General features: G+C 42.0%; 1 protein-coding gene across 2 annotated transcripts in view; it reads left to right on the top strand.

Annotated features, from left to right (window-relative positions):
* Nucleotides 1–699: 699 nt before the first annotated feature.
* The window catches only part of LOC129816177 (nectin-3-like protein), a 73,369-nt gene continuing 54,986 nt past the window's right edge, over nt 700–19,082 (top strand). Inside the window, exon 1 of one of the 2 annotated variants that reach the window (XM_055870427.1) lies at nt 700–892. In XM_055870427.1, the coding sequence (XP_055726402.1) occupies nt 811–892 (82 nt within the window). In that variant the 5' untranslated portion in view covers nt 700–810. The remainder of the gene's footprint in view (nt 893–19,082) is intronic. The other variant, XM_055870419.1, reaches the window with a different exon arrangement.

The raw sequence follows: 19,082 nt of genomic DNA, 5'->3' as shown, positions 1-19,082 counted from the left end.
GGCACCCCCCATAATTGCTGTTTGCAAGGATTAGCTAGTTAATTTGTGAACGCCCCAATTAGACTTGGAGTGGGATGGTGGGGGTGCTCTAGTTGTTGAATAGCGGCAGGGGGTCGGATACACAGATTGGATTTTTGGAGATAGGATATGGTGGGGGATTACCAGTGGGGTACAAGGGGTTAAGGTTGATACTGGTCCTGTGTTAACTTGCCTTCAGAGAGAGGTGAAACATGCATAGAAGAGGAATGAATTTGTACATGGGGAGCAGCGATAGGCCTACAGTAATGGATGATTGTGGACACAAACACACTGACACATGCGCTACACTCATTGTGCTGCATTCTCCATGCTGTACAGCAATGTGTCTGAATAAAACCTCCACTTGGTGAGAATATGTGTCAAGGCCAGAGTGTTACTCAACACATGCCAATCATATTGATCTTCAGAAAAGCTTCATTCATTCTTCAGTGAATTTATTATAATCATGTGTTGTTTTTCCCTTATCACGGGGAAATTAATCCCGGTTAAAAACACTGCACGCATGCTTTATTTCATACTCAGTAAACTAAAAATGTCCTGTAGCAACACAATTTAAATCAATATTTGCAATAAGGGTGACGTAATCCAACAATGTCTTTCTGGGGTGGTGGAAGATTGCCTCTCTTTGACTGTATCGCTGGGATCAGGTGAGCTCCCCTTATTGCTGCTCTAGTGGTACAGTCCAATCGCAGTTAGGAGTTGTTGCTGAGGAGGTTTCATGGTCCGGCGGACAGACAAACGTGTTCGTTGAAAGACGGATCTACTTTCAAAATGTTCCTGCCTTGCCTCGGGAATTACCCGCTTCATAAGAGACAGCATGCTGTATTTATTTTTCTTCTGTACAGCTTGACAGGTATGCTATCCATTATGCCCGCTCGCTTGGTAACATTAGCTAATGTAAAATATTTGGAGAAGTTCTGAGTGCAGCCAACGAGAGCGAGTCAGAACGCCGAGTGTTTCGCGCGACTCTGACTACTTGTATGGAGCTCCTCTACAGTCTGAACAACATTTGTTTTAGTAGTTCATTTTAGATATGGACTGTATTGTTTCTATAAGAAAGGTTGACTTTATTATTAAGGACTGTGCAAGGGTAAGGCAGGCGTCCTTTTGTTGAGAAGTTTAGTGTTGGAATGGTGCCGCTGCCGATGATTGTGTGATCCGCGGCTGCCATGGAAACATTATTCATGTGGGCATTATTCACAGGAAACCACTGAGGAGCAACAGTGAGGTACTCTTTAGTGGTGAGACAACTTTGAAGAGCAACACGGTCGCACAGCAACTGCACTCACCTTTAGCTAAACTAAAGACGTCTGATCCAAACAGCCAATACTTAGTTGTTGTATTTAATTGAAGTTATGATTCACAATTTTATTTACACCGCTTCAAACTAGGCCTCCTTTGGAGACTCGTTTTGGAGAGTGGGGAATGTGGGCGCTACAGCAAGGAGACCCCTGGCTGCTCCTACCATAAATGCCATAATAGAAGGTAGTCACTCACCTGTGGTGTTAGGTGCTTTTAGCAACACAGGTGTCTATACTGAACAAAAATATAAACGCAACAATTTCAGCAATTTTACTTAGTTACATTTCATATAAGGAAATCAGTCAAATGAAATAAATTAATTATGGCCTAATCTATGGATTTCACATGGCAGGGGTGTAGGCATAGGCCCACCCACTTGGGAACCAGGACCACCCACTGGGGAGCCAGGCCCAGCCAATCAGAATGAGTTTTTCCCCATAAAAGGGTGTTATTACAGACATAAATACTCCTTAGTTTCATTTGTTGTCTGGGTGGCTGGTCTCAATTCAATTCTCTGGCAACAGCTCTGGTGGACATTCCTGCAGTCAGCATGCCAATTGCATGCTCCCTCAACTTGAGACATCTGTGGCATTGTGTTGTGTGACAAAACTGCACATTTTAGAGTGGTCTTTTAGTGACCCCCAGCACAAGGATCGTGCTGTTTAATCAGTTTCTTGATATGTAAACTAATTTGTGCACAAAATTTGAGAGAAATAAGCTTTTTGTTCGTATGGAACATTTCTGGTATCTTTTATTTCAGCTCATGAAACAACATGGGACCAACACTTTACATGTTGCATTTATATTTTTGTTCAGTGTACATAGCTACAGTAACATTGCTTTCAATTGTGTTGGGTTGCACAAAAACAGTCCGTTGGAAGCCAGAAGTTAAATACAATTCCATTTCAACTTCTGTGCCGGTGGGTGGAACTGTTGGTCATTATTCCTCTCTGCTTACCTCATGGCAAAATAAGACCCCCAACAAGTTATTCCTTTTTTGTCTACATATGGCGCACGTGCAGGACTTTTGTTTTTACATGAGATAAGCGGAGGGGAAGTGTGTCTACAACAGACCCACGTTTGGGAAGTCTGTATTATTAAACAATCTTTTAGATATTTTGTCTGAATTGCCCACCCTGCTTAATGACCAACCATCCTGCACACCAGCACAGTAAGTTGAAATGGTAGATTCCACTAAATTGCATTGCCACGAGCAGCACAGGTGATATTGAGATGAGCTAGATGCAACACTTAGCTCTCAGTCACAAATAGTATCTGCGTGGAAGCCACAGGCTTCAACGCTCTTAGTTGTTGCGGAAATTGACCCACTATGATGTTGTTTACCTTCTGCATCTACGTCATCCCGCTGAGTCTACCTTTAACTTCTGGTTTCCATGGAATGTTTTTGTGCAATCAAATACAATTGAAAGCAATGCTAGTGTATGTAAGTACACCCGCATTGATAAAAGCACCTTCTGTGGTGTCTGTCCTAGAAATACGAACTAGGGAATTTAATTGTTCATTTTGGCACTCTTTTTGATATTTAGTCTTTTGACAAAAATGTCATTGTCTTAGTAACATTTTTGCCATTTTAATTATGATTTAATCTAGTTATTGTCAAAATGACAAACAGTGGGCCATTTTACTCAACTAAATGCCATTTAATTTTAGACATATCACATTTTTAATGCCTCATTAACCTATAGTAAAAATAAATCACAGATTTTCATGTGCACAAACATACATAGCCATGTTCTACCAACACCTTTTTGAGTTGTCTCTGGTAGCTTACTTTTATTCCAGTAAAATACAATTTTCAACAGTGCATAGTTCACAATAACCTAGTAAAGTACAAGTTTGTCACTCAGCTAATAAAGCCTAATATCGCGCAAGCCATTTTAGCATTTGAATGCGGAATGTGCCATGCAGATGTGCAAGATCAGGAAGAGGCCGCCTAGCTCGTGTTGGTCAGCGTGCGAAGCTGGGTACAGTGCGCAGTTTGACTAGGCTACTGATTTTCCCTCCGGTTGTTCGCCATGGAAAATGACTTGTAGATCAATGATTGTCAACAATGTTACATGCAGTTTGACACTGAAGGAAAGGACACATCATTTGTCACAAAATATGAGGAATTTTCAGGAAAGTAGAAAGAAAGTAATATATAATGTTAGTGAATTGGCAATTTGTACCGTTTGATTCGATTTTCTAACTGATGCATGTAACATTTTGGATCGGTTTGGGGTCCGCGATTCTGTTGTATCATAAACATTTGAATCGGGACTGATGCGTATCGGTGAATCTTTACATCCCTAGTTGCTTCCAAATCTACTGTATATATTTCCCGCAATTTGATTTTGAAATGTTATACAGCCAGAAGCCTTTTTACTCTATCCCAGAGCAGCAGGCTCCAGCGAAACAGCCCGGGCTGGGCTGACCCTTTCATTGCAGGAATCATGAGGATAATGCACTTTGACCAAATCATAGTTTTAGCTGCCAAAAAATAGGATGTTTTCTAACTTGTTAGTGAGGTGACCATGTAATAAATGTTTAGCTCACACTAATGTAACCAACAAAAAATGTAACTCGCACAGCCAAGTCAAAAGGTCGCAAAATGCAACTAAATGGTCGCATTCTGGAGCCCTGTCCCTTGACATACTGTGGCTATATTGTACTCAAAGTTCTGTCATCCAATAACAGCATTGCAACATTACAAAGAGAAAGCCTTACAATTCTGCTAATCTCATGCATGCTTTTGATTGGACTAAACAAATAACACTGAAGAGCTATCAATCTCTCCAAAAACTCTTGTCCAGTCTATTTACTAGTCAGATTTTAGTCACAGAGATAATTTAGTTTCACCTCGTTTATCGTCAAACAAAATGAAAAATAAGTTTCATTTAGTTGCATCTAAATTTTTGTCAGTTATCGTCTTCTCAATTGACACTGAAAAATAGCTGTTTGACAAATATTCTCGTTGACTGGGGATTATCTGATATATGTAGTAGGAGGTGGTAGAATTTGAAGACCGGTCCAGAAGGCATCAACATGATGGTCACCTTTTGCTGGTTGCAGTCAATTGTGGGTAATGCAGTGCTTGATATTGAGTTTGTTTGTGGACATCTGTCTCCATTTACTAGACTGACGACGATCAAACAATAGTCTAAAGGTGGTCTCGCTAGCTATGACAGTAGATGAAATAAACGCATGGCAAATTGGTACAATTGGTGTGCCATACGCAGCACCTGTCCCTAGCATTGAAACATTTGCTGTCAGGCAAGTGAACGTTAGTTGATTGATTTGGGGTAGGTGTGTCTGTGCAGTTTAATCTGTTTCTCCTGTCCTGAAATGATTGAAATGCACTTCTTGTTGTGTCAGTTCTTTATTTTGGGTCATATTATTATGCTGTACAGCAGGTGCTATAAAGATGGCTGTCGACTTCCCAGGAATTGGTGAATCCTTAAAAGGCTCTTTAGGGAGATCAACGATGCTCCAATATAGACACGATGGTCGGTAGGGTGGTAATTTATCTCACGTCTCATACATTAGAAATGGTGGGCCATGTTGTTATTGTTGCCTGGTTTAGCAGGGGTTTTCATGAGACTCAAGCTGTTTATGTTGTCTGTCTGGTTAAAAGTCAATTATTTATGTAGTGATGATTTAAAAACTAATGCAGTCGATCCTGTTGTTTAGAGATCAATATTGCCTCTCTTTCTCACACACACACACACACACACACACACACACACACACACACACACACACACACACACAGAGGCGTCTCCAGCCAGTGTGAGACCTTGGGTCCGGTAAGGTGGAACACAGCCCCCCAGGTGGCCCATGCATGGCCATTAGCTGCTGTGTTCAGACTGACTGATGGCAACAGGGGATGAGGAGGAACAGTTAAAATACCACAGGGGAGCGGGGGATTACTGCCGGCATTCCTCCTCTAACATCACTGGTGACTGCTGTGTCTCTGTTCCCTCTGTTCTACACGCTTAGGAAAAAAGGAGCTATCTAGAATTCCCCCCCGCTGTCCCCATAGGATAACCATTTGAAGAACCCTTTTTGGTTCCATGTAGGATCCTTTTTGGTTCCATGTAGGACCCTTTCCACAGAGGGTTCTGCATGAACCCAAAAGGGTTCTATGTGGAACCAAAAAGGGTTATTTCTAAGAGTGTAGGAGGATCCTCTCCGTCTTCTCATTTCCTCCTCTACCCTTCATTCTGTAGTCAGCTTCTATCTATGTCTTGGCTCCTTCCTCTTCTGTCAGTATGTCTTCCTGCTTGTTGCCTTCGATCGATGAAGGCACTGTTGTGACTTGGGAATTGAAAGTAGCTCAATGCTTTTACTGAACCCACACCCACCTTCTCAATGCATCACTGTTGTCTCTGCAAAATATTTGTATGTCTTTGACAGCACTGGCATAATAAGACAAACAGACACAATGTTAGATAGAATTGTATTGTTTGACCTGTAAGGTTGTTATGGAATTTTGGGTAATGATTAATTTTCATGCAAAGGGCCACGGTTATTGACATAATTGTAATTTTTGTTAAAATGTTTTGAGCTTGTAATGCATCTTTGAAATGAGCTACAACATAGGCCTACCTAATGAATACAAAACAGCTTTAGTGACACCCCTGTCTCAAAACGAATGTTTTTTGACCACTTGGAACTTTTGGAAATTAAGCTTTTCCTCCCAACCGTGCCATTTTGCTCTTAAAATGATTATGTATTAAGACGATTTTGCACATTACTCATTTTAGTCAACGGTTATTTTACATAATTGTCGGTTAGATGATTATATGATTATTGTGCCAGCCCTATTGACCTGTAATAATGCTATGAGAGCATTGTGTTGATGTTAGGCTGTGTAGGGCAGGCCATGGGCTACAAAGGAGAAAGAAGGGATGCTGAATAAATTATGTTCTCTTCACATCAAATCAAACTTGTATTCAGCGCATGAGACAAATAAACAGGTGTAGGTAGACCTTACCGGGAAATGCTTACTTACACTGCATTGTTCATTAAGGGCTTGTAAGAAAATATTTACCAAATAAACTAAAGTAATAAAAAAGTAACACAATAAAATAACAATAATGAGGCTATATACAGGGGATACCGGTACAGAGTCAATGTGTGGGGGTACAGGTTAGTCGAGGTCATTTGTACGTGTAGGTAAGGGTAAAGTGACTACGCATAGATAATAAACAGTGAGTAACAGCAGTGTCTTGGTGTGTTTGAACCATGTTAGTTTGTTGGTGATGTGGACACCAAGGAACTTAACTCTCGACCCGCTCCACTACAGCCCCGTCAATGTTAATGGTGGCCTGTTCGGGCCAACCTTTCCTGTAGTCCACGATCAGCTCCTTTTGTCTTGCTCCCATTGAGTGAGAGGTTGTTGTCCTGGCACCACACTGCCAGGTCTCTGACCTCTTGTCTCCTTGCTATCGGTAATCGGGCCTACCACTGTTGTGTCGTCAACAAAATTGATGATGGTGTTGGAGTCAGGTTTGACCACGCAGTCATGGGTGAACAGGGAGTACAGGAGGGGACTAGGCACGCACCCCTGAGGGTCCCCATTGTTGAGGATCAGCGTGGCAGACGTGTTGTTGCCTACCCTTACCACCTGGGGGTGGCCCGTCAAGAAGTCCAGGATCCAGTTGCAGTGGGAGGTGTTTAGTTCCAGGGTCCTTAGCTTTGTGGGCACTATTGTGTTGAACGCTGAGCTGTAGTCAATGAACAGCATTCTCACATAGGTGTTCCTTTTCTCCAGGTGGGAAAGGGCAGTGTGGAGTGCAATAGAATGCATCATTTGGGGATCTTTTAGGGTGGTATACAAATTGGAGTGGGCTATGACCATCCTTTTATTTTTATTTTTTTTACCCCCTTTTTCACCCCAATATCGTGGTATCCAATTGCGGGTAGTTACTGTCTTGTCTCATCGCTACAACTCCCGCACGGACTCGGGAGAGGCGAAGGTCGAGAGCCACGCGTCCTCCAAAACACAACCCAACCAAGCCGCACTGCTTCTTAACACAGCGCGCATCCAACCCGGAAGCCAGCCGCACCAATGTGTCGGAGGAAACACCGTACACCTAGCGACCTGGTCAGCGTGCACTATGCCCGGCCCACCACAGGAGTCGTTAGTGCGCGATGAGACAAGGATATCCCTGCCGGCCAAACACTCCCTAACCCGGACGACGCTAGGCCAATTGTGCGCCGCCCCATGGGCCTCCCGGCTGCGAACCCAGAGTCTCTGGTGGCACAACTAGCACTGCGATGCAGTGCATTAGACCAATGCGCCACCCGGGAGGACTTTACCAGCCTTTCTAAGCACTTCATGGCCTCAGACATGAGTGCTACGGGGCAGTAATCCTTTAGGCAGGTTACCTTTGCTTCCTTGGGCACAGGGACTATGATGGTCTGCTTGAAACATGTAGGTATTACAGACTTGGTCAGGGAGAGATTGAAAATGTCAGTGAAGACACTTGCCAGTTGGTCCGCGCATGCTTTGAGTACACGCACTGGTAATCCTTCTGGCCCTGTGGATTTGTGAATGTTGACCTGTTTAAGCTCTTGCTCACATTGGCTACCAAGAACGTGATCACACAGTCGTCCGGAACAGCTGATGCTCTCATGCATGCTTCAGTGTTGCTTGCCTCGAAGCGAGCATAAAATACATTTAGCTCGCCTGGTAGGCTCGCGTCACTGGGCAGCTCGCAGCTCTGTGTCCCTTTTGTAGCCGTAATAGTTTTCAAGCCCTGCCACATCCGACGAGAGTCAGAGCTGGTGTAGTAGGATTCAATCTTAATCCTGTATTGACGCTTTGCCTGTTTGATGGTTCTTCTGAAGTCGTAGCGGGATTTCTTATAAGCGTCAGGATTAGTGTCCTGCTCCTTGAAAGCAGCAGCTTTAGCCTTTAGCTCGATGCAGATGTTGCCTGTAATCCATGGCTTCTGGTTGGGATATGTACGTACAGCACTGTGGGGACGACGTCGTCGATGCAGCTATTGATGAAGCCGGTGACTGAGGTGGTGTACTCTTCAATGCCATTGGATGAATCCCGGAACATATTCCAGTCTCATCTAGCACAACAGTCCTGTAGCGTAGCATCTGCATCTGAGAATTATGGTCAGATTTGCCAAATGGAGGGCGAGCGAGAGCTTTGTGTGCGTCTCTGTGTGTGGAGTAAAGTTGGTCTAGAGTTTATTTTCCTCTGGCTGCACATGTGACATGCTGGTAGAAAGGATGTAAAACAGATTTAAGTTTGCCTGCATTAAAGTCCCCGGCCACTAGGAGCGCCACTTCAAGGTCAGCATTTTCTTGTTTGCGTATGACCTTATACAGCTGGTTGAGTGCGGTCTTAGTGCCAGCATCGGTTTTTGGTGGTAAATAGACTGCTTCGAATAATATAGATGAGAACTTTTTTGGTAGCTCTATATTATCTGTGTTGTCGTTCAGCCACAACTCGGTGAAACATAAAATATTACAGTTTTTAATGTCCCGTTGGTGGGATAGTCTTGATCGTATATCATCCATTTTTATTTTCCAATGATTGCATGTTGGCCAATAGAAGGGATGGTAGTGGAGGTTTACTCACTCGCCTACGAATGCTCAGAAGGCACCCCGACCTCCGCCCACTTTTTTTCTCTGTCTTTTCTTCACGCAAATGACGGGGATTTGGGCCCGTTCCCGAGAAAGCAGTATATCCTTTGCGTTGGACTCGTTAAAGAGAAAAGCTTATTCCAGTTCGAGGTGAGTAATCGCTGTTCTGATGTCTAGAAGTCATTTTCGGTCATAAGAGACAGTAGCAGCAACATTGTGCACAAAATACGCGAAACAACTAACAAAATAGCACAGTTGGTTAGGAGCCCGTAAAACGTCAGCCATCCCCTCCGACGCCAGGGAGCCTGTCATCTTCTTACGTGTCAACGTTCCCACAAGCATGCCGCTCACACACACGCTTCGCTTGCATGCACACGCTTGCTTGTTTGTATTGCATTTTGGAACGATCACATTAGTGTAGTTTGGTGTTGTTCTTTCAGGTGTCCCTGCTGTTGCTGGTTGGATAGTAATAGGCAGGTTGATCCCACTCTGAGCCATATGAGCCACATGCTGGCGTTGCTTCTTGAGAGTACTCTAATGGTTGGGTCATGGGATCAGGGTGGTCCTCATGAAGAGGGTGGGATTGTATCAATCCAAAACCCAGAGCCTCACTTTGGTCTGTTAAAGGCCCCCACATACCCACACACCCTCTCTCCCACCGCTCTACTCCTGCTGCTTCTCTATATCAAAGCCATCAAACATGGGACTGTGGTCGACTCTGACTGAAAGAGAGAGAGGGGCTGCCTGTGTTGCCTGTGTTGGGGGCTGCCTGTGTTGAACTCATTATGCTCCACTTCTTACCCGTGTTAAACCTATCCAACTCCCACTGTGCTGCTGCTGCTGCCTCCACTGTGGTAAATCTGAACCTGACCAAGCTCAAATGGGACGATGCCAAATTCCTTCATTCAATAATGTGAAACTGGCCAGACATTCTGAGAGATTTGAGATTTGCGTCAGGCCTGACTTGTGCATTTTGTTAGAATCTGCTGCTTTTGTGTTATCCATTTGACACCCTATGTGTAGGCCTGCTGTATGTGTCTGTGATTTCCTGCCTCATGTCAGATGTGTATTCAGAGCTCTTCTCGGGGGTTTATGTAAAGCACGTACACAAACACACAGGGACACCTGGCTAACACATTGGTATTCTCTGGTGATCCCCAGGTCTTTGCTCAATGCCACTACAATGTCATGTCAAGATTGACTAAAGTGTAAACTCAGCAAGCCTGCTTCTCCTCTTCCTCCTCTTCAGCCTCCCTCACTCACCTCTGCTTTTTACTCTGCGCTGTTGCATCTGACCCGACCTTCACCCTGACCGAGAGGAGAAGAGGGGCAATGGGAGGGAGGGAAGCAGCTTAAGCATGCTCGTTCTCTCTTTGGGGAGGGCCGACCTTCACGACCGTTAAACACACACACACTCAACCTGGCTCAGTATAATAATATCTCAGGCGTGCGTGTGTGTGAGAGAGAGAGAGCGTGAAGTGTGGTAAGCATTTTTAGCTGGAATCAGAAGTTCCATTGTAGAAACATTGCAGGATTCGGGGAACATGAAGTACTGTCAGTATATTGATTGATAGTATTTAATTAAAAATGTGTTCTTAATCATCTGAAGGGACTCTTTTTGTTACCAAGCTATTGTTGGATATGCTGAATGTGTGTGTGGTAATGACTGAGTGACTTTACATGCACACAATAATGTGATTATTGCGGATTGTCAAATTAATATTATAGTTTGATAAAATGTTTTACATGCTTTGCAAGAAGAACGATTTCCCGAATGATCCTTTTTACATGGACACCTCTGAAATCAGGCTACCTGATGGCACTTGCCAGTCAAAACGAAAATCGTCAGTCAAAATGAACGTTCTACCACAGCGAACATGTTCTTTTTAGGAAGAATATTTGATTCTGAGTTTGGACATATAATGTTTGTATGTGAACTACTTCTAAGACACATACATTGTTGTTGTTACGAACTTACTTCACTCACACTAAAGAAGGAGACTCGCTTGGCTGGTGCTAGCACATGCGCCGATCAAATATACTGCTGGTACGCCAATTAAGGTGTTTACATGTCCTAATAATAATGAGAAAGATGACTCAGAAAACCAGGTGTTTTAATCGGCGTATGCTTACTTTGATTTTGACCTTACGCCAATTAAGGTAAGCAGAGTACGGTGTTTACATGACTGTTGCATAATCTGCCTACTGTCATAATCAGCTTAATATAGAATTATTAGCGTGCATGTAAACATACTCATTAAATATGAATGCACAAAGCCATCGATCGGGTGATACCTTTTATTCCTAGGTGAAGATTCAGTCTGCAGTGTGGAAGTTCAGCTTTACAGCGTGATTGAAATTTAAAGGTAATGTTCTCGCTTTAGGGGAGACTGCATTCACGGTAAACGCTGCATATGCCGGCTCATTCAGAAATACACTTTGAACTTATATTGCGCAATCTGTAACGCTTTAGTTTTACAGATTAAGTAGAGAGCCCTATATAGCGTATTTGAAGCCAAGGAAGTTGGTTAACCTGTCTAGGATGAGGGTGCCGCTAGCGGCACCCTCCCCCCCCCCCCACTGAAAAGGCAGAGCCGCGAAATTCAAAATTTTTTTTTTTTTTAAATATTTAACTTTCACACATTAAAGTCCAATACAGCTAATGAAAGACACAGATCTTGTGAATCCAGCCAACATGTCCGATTTTTAAAATGTTTTACAGGGAAGACACAATATGTAAAGATGTACATCTATTACCTAAAAACACATTAGCATAATCCACCATCTTTTATTTGTCCACCAACACCAGTAGCTATCACCAATTCGGCTAAACTAAGATATTTATAGCCCCTAACCAAGAAAAAAACTCATTAGATGACAGTCTGATAACATATTTATGGTATGGGATAGGTTTTGTTAGAAAAAAGTGCATATTTCAGGTAGATGGCATAGGTTACAATTGCACCCACCGTCACAAATGGAATAGAAAAACTACATTGAGCAACGTGTTTACCTACTTACTAATCATCAAACATTTCGTAAAAATACACAGCATACACGAATCGAAAGACACAGATCCTGTGAATACAGACAATATTTCAGATTTTCTAAGTGTCTTACAGCGAAAACACAATAAATCGTTATATTAGCATAGCACATAGCACATAGCAGCCCAGCATTGATTCTAGCCAAAGTGAGCGATAAAAGTCAACATCGCCAAAAGATATTAATTTTTTCACTAACCTTCTCAGAATTCTTCCGATGACACTCCTGTAACATCATATTACACAATCCATATAGAGTTTGATCGAAAATGTTTATATTTAGCCACCAAAATCATGGTTAGACAATGTGAAATGTAGCTCAGCTGGTCAGAAAATGTCCTTGCGCCACTTAGACAGTGATCTACTCTTATACATAAATACTCATAAACACGATTTATCATAATAAAAATGTCCTACTTTGAGCTGTTCTTCCATCAGTATCTTGGGCAAAGGATCCTTTCTTGGGAGTAATCGTCTTTTGGTGGAAAGCTGTCCTCTTGCCATGTGGAAATGCCAACTGCGTTCGGGATGAACTGGAAGCGTGCCCAGCTATTCACAGCTTTTCAGAACTAAATGTCCCAAAATCGCACTAAACGGATATAAATTGCTATAAAACGCTTTAAATTAACTACCTTATGATGTTTTTAACTCCTATAACGAGTAAAAACATGACCGGAAAAATATAACAGGCTAAACTAACGCTTGGAAAAATAGCAGGTCGATGTCCTCCACGCGCATTACGCAGCTGCAAAGGAGCTCCTACCTACATGGTTTTTTAATTTGTAGTGCCTGTGAACGCGCAATCGACCCCATTCAAATCGTCATCACGTAAAGGCATCCAGGGGAAGACGTAAGCAGTGTCCGTATACTCATAGCAATAACAGTGCCCTTTTAACTGACTCCAGAACAGTGGCCAAAATTTCTGAAATCTGACTCCATGTCAGGGAAATTGCTGTAGAATGGGCTCTGTTCCACTTAGAGACAAAATTTCAACTCCTATAGAAACTATAGACTGTTTTCTATCCAATAATAATAATAATATGCATATTGTACGATCAAGGATTTTGTGGGAAGCCGTTTCAAAAATTACACGATTAGCATAAATAGTCACAACAGCGCCCCCATCCTCAACAGGTTAAGATGTTGTCTTATGGAGACATAACATGCACAGTTTGAGTTACTCCAGGAAGTGATGTTGCAGGCTACCTGAGTGCTGCCCCCTCTCATTGAGTATCACAAGTTGAATTCCGCCTTTGAAACTGCAGGCTGCCATTAGCAACTAAATTATCCTGATAACTTATTCTGTGTGCGATTTTGTAAAATAATCAGTTCAATGGCATACATCCTGTGTATTAGAAGAAATTATTGGTACCGTGATTGTCTTCTATTAATTGTGTTTTTTACACGATGGGGGACCTGTTTTCTGAAAGCAATGCCTGCAGTACTGACGCGGTCGGCCTTGAACTTCTGTGGCTTCAATGAGAGGGGTCAGTCGTTCTTCCTGTGTGTGTGTGCTCGTGCCCATAGGGAGGGGGTGTGGGGGTTCACTGGGCAGGCTGTCTAATGCAGTGACCCGGCACAAGCTTTGTAAGATCTGTCTTTTGTTAGCTCTTTAGAGGATTAGATTTATGCTAGGTTTAAATGCTTGTGTGTTGTGGCTGAATGAAGAGAATATGACGGGCCATGTTGATGGCTGTTTTTGTTTGTGTAGATTTGATATCAATCTAAGTGATGAGACCCTGACCTCCCAGCCAGACACAGCCTATCTTTTTCTAATGTGTCCCCTCCCCTCTTGAAAGGAGTTTAGTATCAGACTACAGAGTACTACCAGATGCAGTTGTTTTTAACGGTGTTGTTTTTAACTCAAAAGGAAACCAACTGAGAAATGTACCCCTCCTACTCTGTATTTGACCTTGTACAGTGGCATTATACAGTGCCTTCAGAAAGTATTTACACCACTTTTACCACATTTTGTTGTTACAGCCTGAATTTAAAATTGATTAAATTGAGATGTCACTGGCCTACATACAATACCCCATAATATGAAACTGTAATTATGTTTTTAGTCATTTTTACACATTTTAATTAAAAATAAAACAGAAATGTTGAATGCTGAGCTGTAGTCAATGAATAGCATTCTCATGTAGGTGTTCCTGTTGTCCAGGTGGGAAAGGGCAGTGGGGCAGTATGCAAATTGGAGTGGATCCAGAGTTTCTGGGATAATGGTGTTGAGGTGAGCCATGACCAGCCTTTCAAAGCACTTTATGGCTACAGACGTGAGTGCTACGGGTCAGTAGTCATTTAGGCAGGTTACCTTAGTCCCTCTGCCCAAGAACACTATGGTGGTCTGCTTGAAACATGTTGGTATTACAGACTCAGTCAGGGACAGGTTGAAAATGTCAGTGAAGACACTTGCCAGTTGGTCAGCGCATGCTCGGAATACACGTCCTGGTAATCCGTCTGGCCCTGCGTCCTTGTGAATGTTGACCTGTTTTAAAGGTCTTACATCAGCTACGGAAAGCGTGATCACACAGTCGTCCGGAACAGCTGATGCTCTCATGCATGCTTCAGTGTTGCTTGCCTCAAAGCGATAGAAGTAATTTAGCCCATCTGGTATGCTCGTGTCACTGGGCAGCATGCGGCTGTGCTTCCCTTTGTAGTCTAATAGTTTGCAAGCCCTGCCACATCCGACGAGCGTCAGAGCCTGTGTAGTACAATTCAATCTTAGTACTGTATTGACGCTTTTCCTGTTTGATGGTTCATCAGAGGGCATAGCAGGATTTCTTACAAGGGTCCGGCTTAGAGTCCCGCTCCTTGAAAGCGGCAGCTCTACCCTTTAGCTCATTGTGGATGTTACATGTAATCCATGGCTTCTGGTTGGGGTATGTACGTACAGTCACTGTGGGGACGACGTCATTGATGAAGCCAATAACTGATGTGGTGTACTCCTCAATGTCATCGGAAGAATCCCGGAACATATTCCAGTCTGTGCTAGCAAAACAGTCCTGTAGCTTAGCATCTGCGTAATCTGACCACTTCTTCTTTATTGACCGAGTCACTGGTGCTTCCTGCTTTAATTTTAGCTTGTAAGCAGGAATCAGGAGGATGGAATTATGGTGAGATTTGCCAAATGGAGGGAGAGGTTTGTATGTTTCTCTGTGTGTGGAGTAAAGGTGGTCTAGATTTTTTTTTGCTCCTCTGTATGCACATTAACATGCTGGTAGAAATGAGGTAAAACTGATTTAAGTTTCCCTGCATTAAAGTCCCTGGCCACTAGGAACGCTGTTTCTGGATGAGTGTTTTCCTGTTTGCTTATGGCAGTATACAGCTCATTGAGTGCAGTCTGGGTGCCAGCATCGGTGTGTGGTGGTAAATGGACCGCTACAAAGAATATAGATGAACTCTCTTGATAAATAGTGTGGTCTACAGTTTATCATGAGATAATCTACCTCAGGTGAGGAAAACTTCAAGACTTCCTTACTATTAGATTTCGTGGACCAGCTATTATTTACAAATAGACACAGACCACCACCCCTTGTCTTACCGGAGGCGGCTGTTCTATCTTGCCGACGCAGCGAAAACCCCGCTAGCTGTATGTTATTCATGTCGTCGTTCAGACACAACTCTGTGAAACATAAAATATTACAGTTTTTAATGTCCCGTTGGTAGGATATTCATGATCGTAGTTTGTAATTTTTGTTATCCAATGATTGTACGTTGGCTAATAGGATTGATGGTGCAGGCAGATTACCCACTCGCCGTCGGATCCTTACAAGGCACCCCGACCTACGTCCCCGATATCTGTCTCTTTCTCATGCGATTTGGGTCTTGTCGGGTGTCTGAAGTAAATCATTCCCGTCTGACTCGTTAAAGAAAAACTCTTCTTCCAGTATGAGGTGAGTAATTGCTGTCCTGATATCTAGAAGCTCTTTTCGGTCATAAGAGACGGTGGCAGAAACATTATGTACAAAATCATTTAAAAATAATGCGGAAAAACACTGTAAAACGGCAGCCATCTCCTCCGGGGCCATTATCTCTTTAATACAGTTACAGATTTTATTGGCTGTGATAGGTGAACACTGAGGATGGATCAACATTGTAGTTACTCCACAATACTAACCTAAATGAGAGTGAAAAGAAGGAAGCCTGTACAGAATAAAAAATATTCCAAAACATGCATCCTGTTTGAAATAAGGCACTAAAGTGTAACTGCAAAAACTAGACCAAGAAATTAACTTTATGTCCTGAATACAATGCATTATATTTGGGGCAAATACAACACATCACTTAGGACCGCTCTTCATATTTTCAAGCATGGTGGTGGCTGCATGGGTATGCTTGTCATCGGCAAGTACTATGGAGTTTTTTAGGATACAAATACATGGAATAGAGCTAAGCACAGGCAAAAATCTAGACAAACCTGATTGTCTGCTTGTCAACAGACACTGGGATACAAATTCACCTTCAGCAGGACAATAACCTACAACACATATGTGACTCGTTTCAGGAAACTAGGTGTATGTCACGCGTCACTACTTTACATGAAAGCCATTTTTAACTACTTTTTTTAAATCAAAATGCGTTTTTTTGGGGGGGCAGAAATGCCTTCTAGAACATGTGAACATGCATGCATGCCCCTTAATAACAAACATGTATGCCATCTGTAAATACGAATAAAATTGTTAAATTACAAGCCTAATTGGTTGAGCTGTTCAGTATGTGTAGTAGGTAATCCTTTCTAATGCTGTTTTTTTTAAAGATATCATGTAGTAAAACTGCATACGTGTTGTTCTCCACTTTCTGGAGGACAGAGTTTTGAAATCAGTGGAATTAGAGTGTTATAGCTAAAGAGATGAAGATTGTCTATCATTTATGTCCAAATAGCTATTTCTGTTAGCGTGTTTGGTAATCAAATCCAAAGTCAGGAAGCGCGTTCACTAAAAGAAGACGAAATGTCAAAAAGTTCCGTAACAGTCAGTAGAAACATGTCAAACGATGTATTGAATCAATCTTTAGAATGTTTTTAACATAAATCTTCAATAACATGCTAATTGCCTATAATTTCCACCTTTTGTCTATTCCATTTGCACAACAGCATGTGGAATTTATTGTCAATCAGTGTTGCTTCCTAAGTGGACAGTTTGATTTCACAGAAGTGTGATTGACTTGGAGTTACATTGTGTTGTTTAAGTGTTCCCTTTATTTTTTTGAGCAGTGTATATTGATTGCAATTATTCCCGAATGAGTGAGCATTCATGTGCAAAGGATTAGCATTTCAATTAATATAATTTCAACTGTGTAGTGACTCTTGTAATTCCCGCTCTTCTCAGTCCACATCCACTTCCCTTTGTCCACCAAGCCATCATATCTGCTTAGCCCCCTAGGGAACCTCCCTTATCATTTCCTTGTAACCATATGTACTGTTTGTTTGTTTATGCATTTTTTATTATTTAGTTCGTAAATAAATGATTTTAGACAATTGGTGTATGGATGATTCATAGTGAAGGCTGGGTTCGTGCAGATAACCAACAATTTACGACGTCTGGAATGAGACTAACGTGAGGTAAATAATAATTCATTAATTAGACTAAATGATCAGATATTAAAATATCTGAAGTTATATTAGGAAAATAAAATCTGAAGATTTTCTTTGGTGCCCCAACTTCCTAGTTAATTACATTTACATGTTTAGTTTAATAATACAGAGAATTGATTTGATAAAATAACAGTCTTCAGTTTATTGATGCCAAAGACACGACATCTGTGTTGTAATATTATTCGTATCTCTCAGAGCCATTTGCGTTGCTAGTTATAGCCTACCTGCAAATTCATGCGGGGTAGTAACATCATGAGTTGGGATTATGGTTAATTGTTTAGCTACCTAGGTCAGAGTGAGCTGTCCTCTCATTTGTGTCTGGATGTAGCTAGCCAACGTTAGCCAGTTAGCTTGGGCACTTGACTGCTGTTAGGACAGAACGCTCCTTAACTTCTTTGATATAGGGGGCATCATTTTCACTTTTGGATGAATTGCGTGCCCATAGTGAACTGCCTCCTACTCTGTCCCAGATACTAATACATGCATATTATTATTATTATTACTATTGGATAGAATACACTCTGCCGTTTCTAAAACTGTTTGAATGATGTCTGTGAGTATAACAGAACTCATATGGCAGGCAAAAACCTGAGAAAAAATCCAAACTGGAAGTGAGAATTCTGAGACTGGTCGATGTTAAAGTCATCGCCTATTCAATTCCCTGTAATATATGGATCTGTTTGCACTTCCTACGCCTTCCACTAGATGTCAACAGTCCGTAGAACGCTGAATGAAGCCTCTAGTGTGATGTGGGGCCGGATGGGAGGTGTTTCAGTCATTGGTCTGGCAGATTGCCAGTTCTTGCTCACGTGCTTTCCTAATGATATCGCCTTGCGTTCCATAACTTATACAGACATGAAGGAATGCTCCAGTTGGAACGTTATTGGATATATATGATAACAACATCCTGAAGATTGATTCTCTACTAAGTTTGACCAGTTTATTCGACTTGTAATATAACTTTTTGAAGTTTTCGTCCGACGCTAGCCTGCATCTGTGCGAGCGTTTGGACACGTGTACTACACATGCTAGCAAAAGTAGCTAATTGGACATAAGTAATGGACATTATCGAACAAAACAACAATTTATTGTGGAACTAGGAATCCTGGCAGTGCATTCTGATGAACATAATCAAAGGTAAGGGAATATTTATGATGTAATTTCGTATTTCTGTTAACTCCAACATGGCAGAGAAATTTTGTTTAAATCTGAGCGCCGTCTCAGATTATTGCATGGTGTGCTTTTTCCATAAAGTCTTTTTGAAATCTGACACAGCGGTTGCATTAAGAACAAGTGCATCTTTAATTCTCTGTAAAACATGTATCTTTCATCAAAGTTTATGATGAGTTTTTCTGTTATTTGACGTGGCTCTCTGCAATTACTCCGGATATTTTGGAGTCATTTCTGAACATGGCGCCAATGTAAACTGAGATTTGTGGATTTAAATATGCACATTATCGAAGAAAACATAAATGTATTGTGTAACATGATGT

The sequence above is a fragment of the Salvelinus fontinalis genome, chromosome 2, assembly GCF_029448725.1.
Source record: "Salvelinus fontinalis isolate EN_2023a chromosome 2, ASM2944872v1, whole genome shotgun sequence".
Lineage (NCBI taxonomy): Eukaryota > Metazoa > Chordata > Actinopteri > Salmoniformes > Salmonidae > Salvelinus > Salvelinus fontinalis.
Note: the sequence above shows the minus strand (reverse complement) of the source record. Positions and strands in the feature narration are given on the sequence as shown.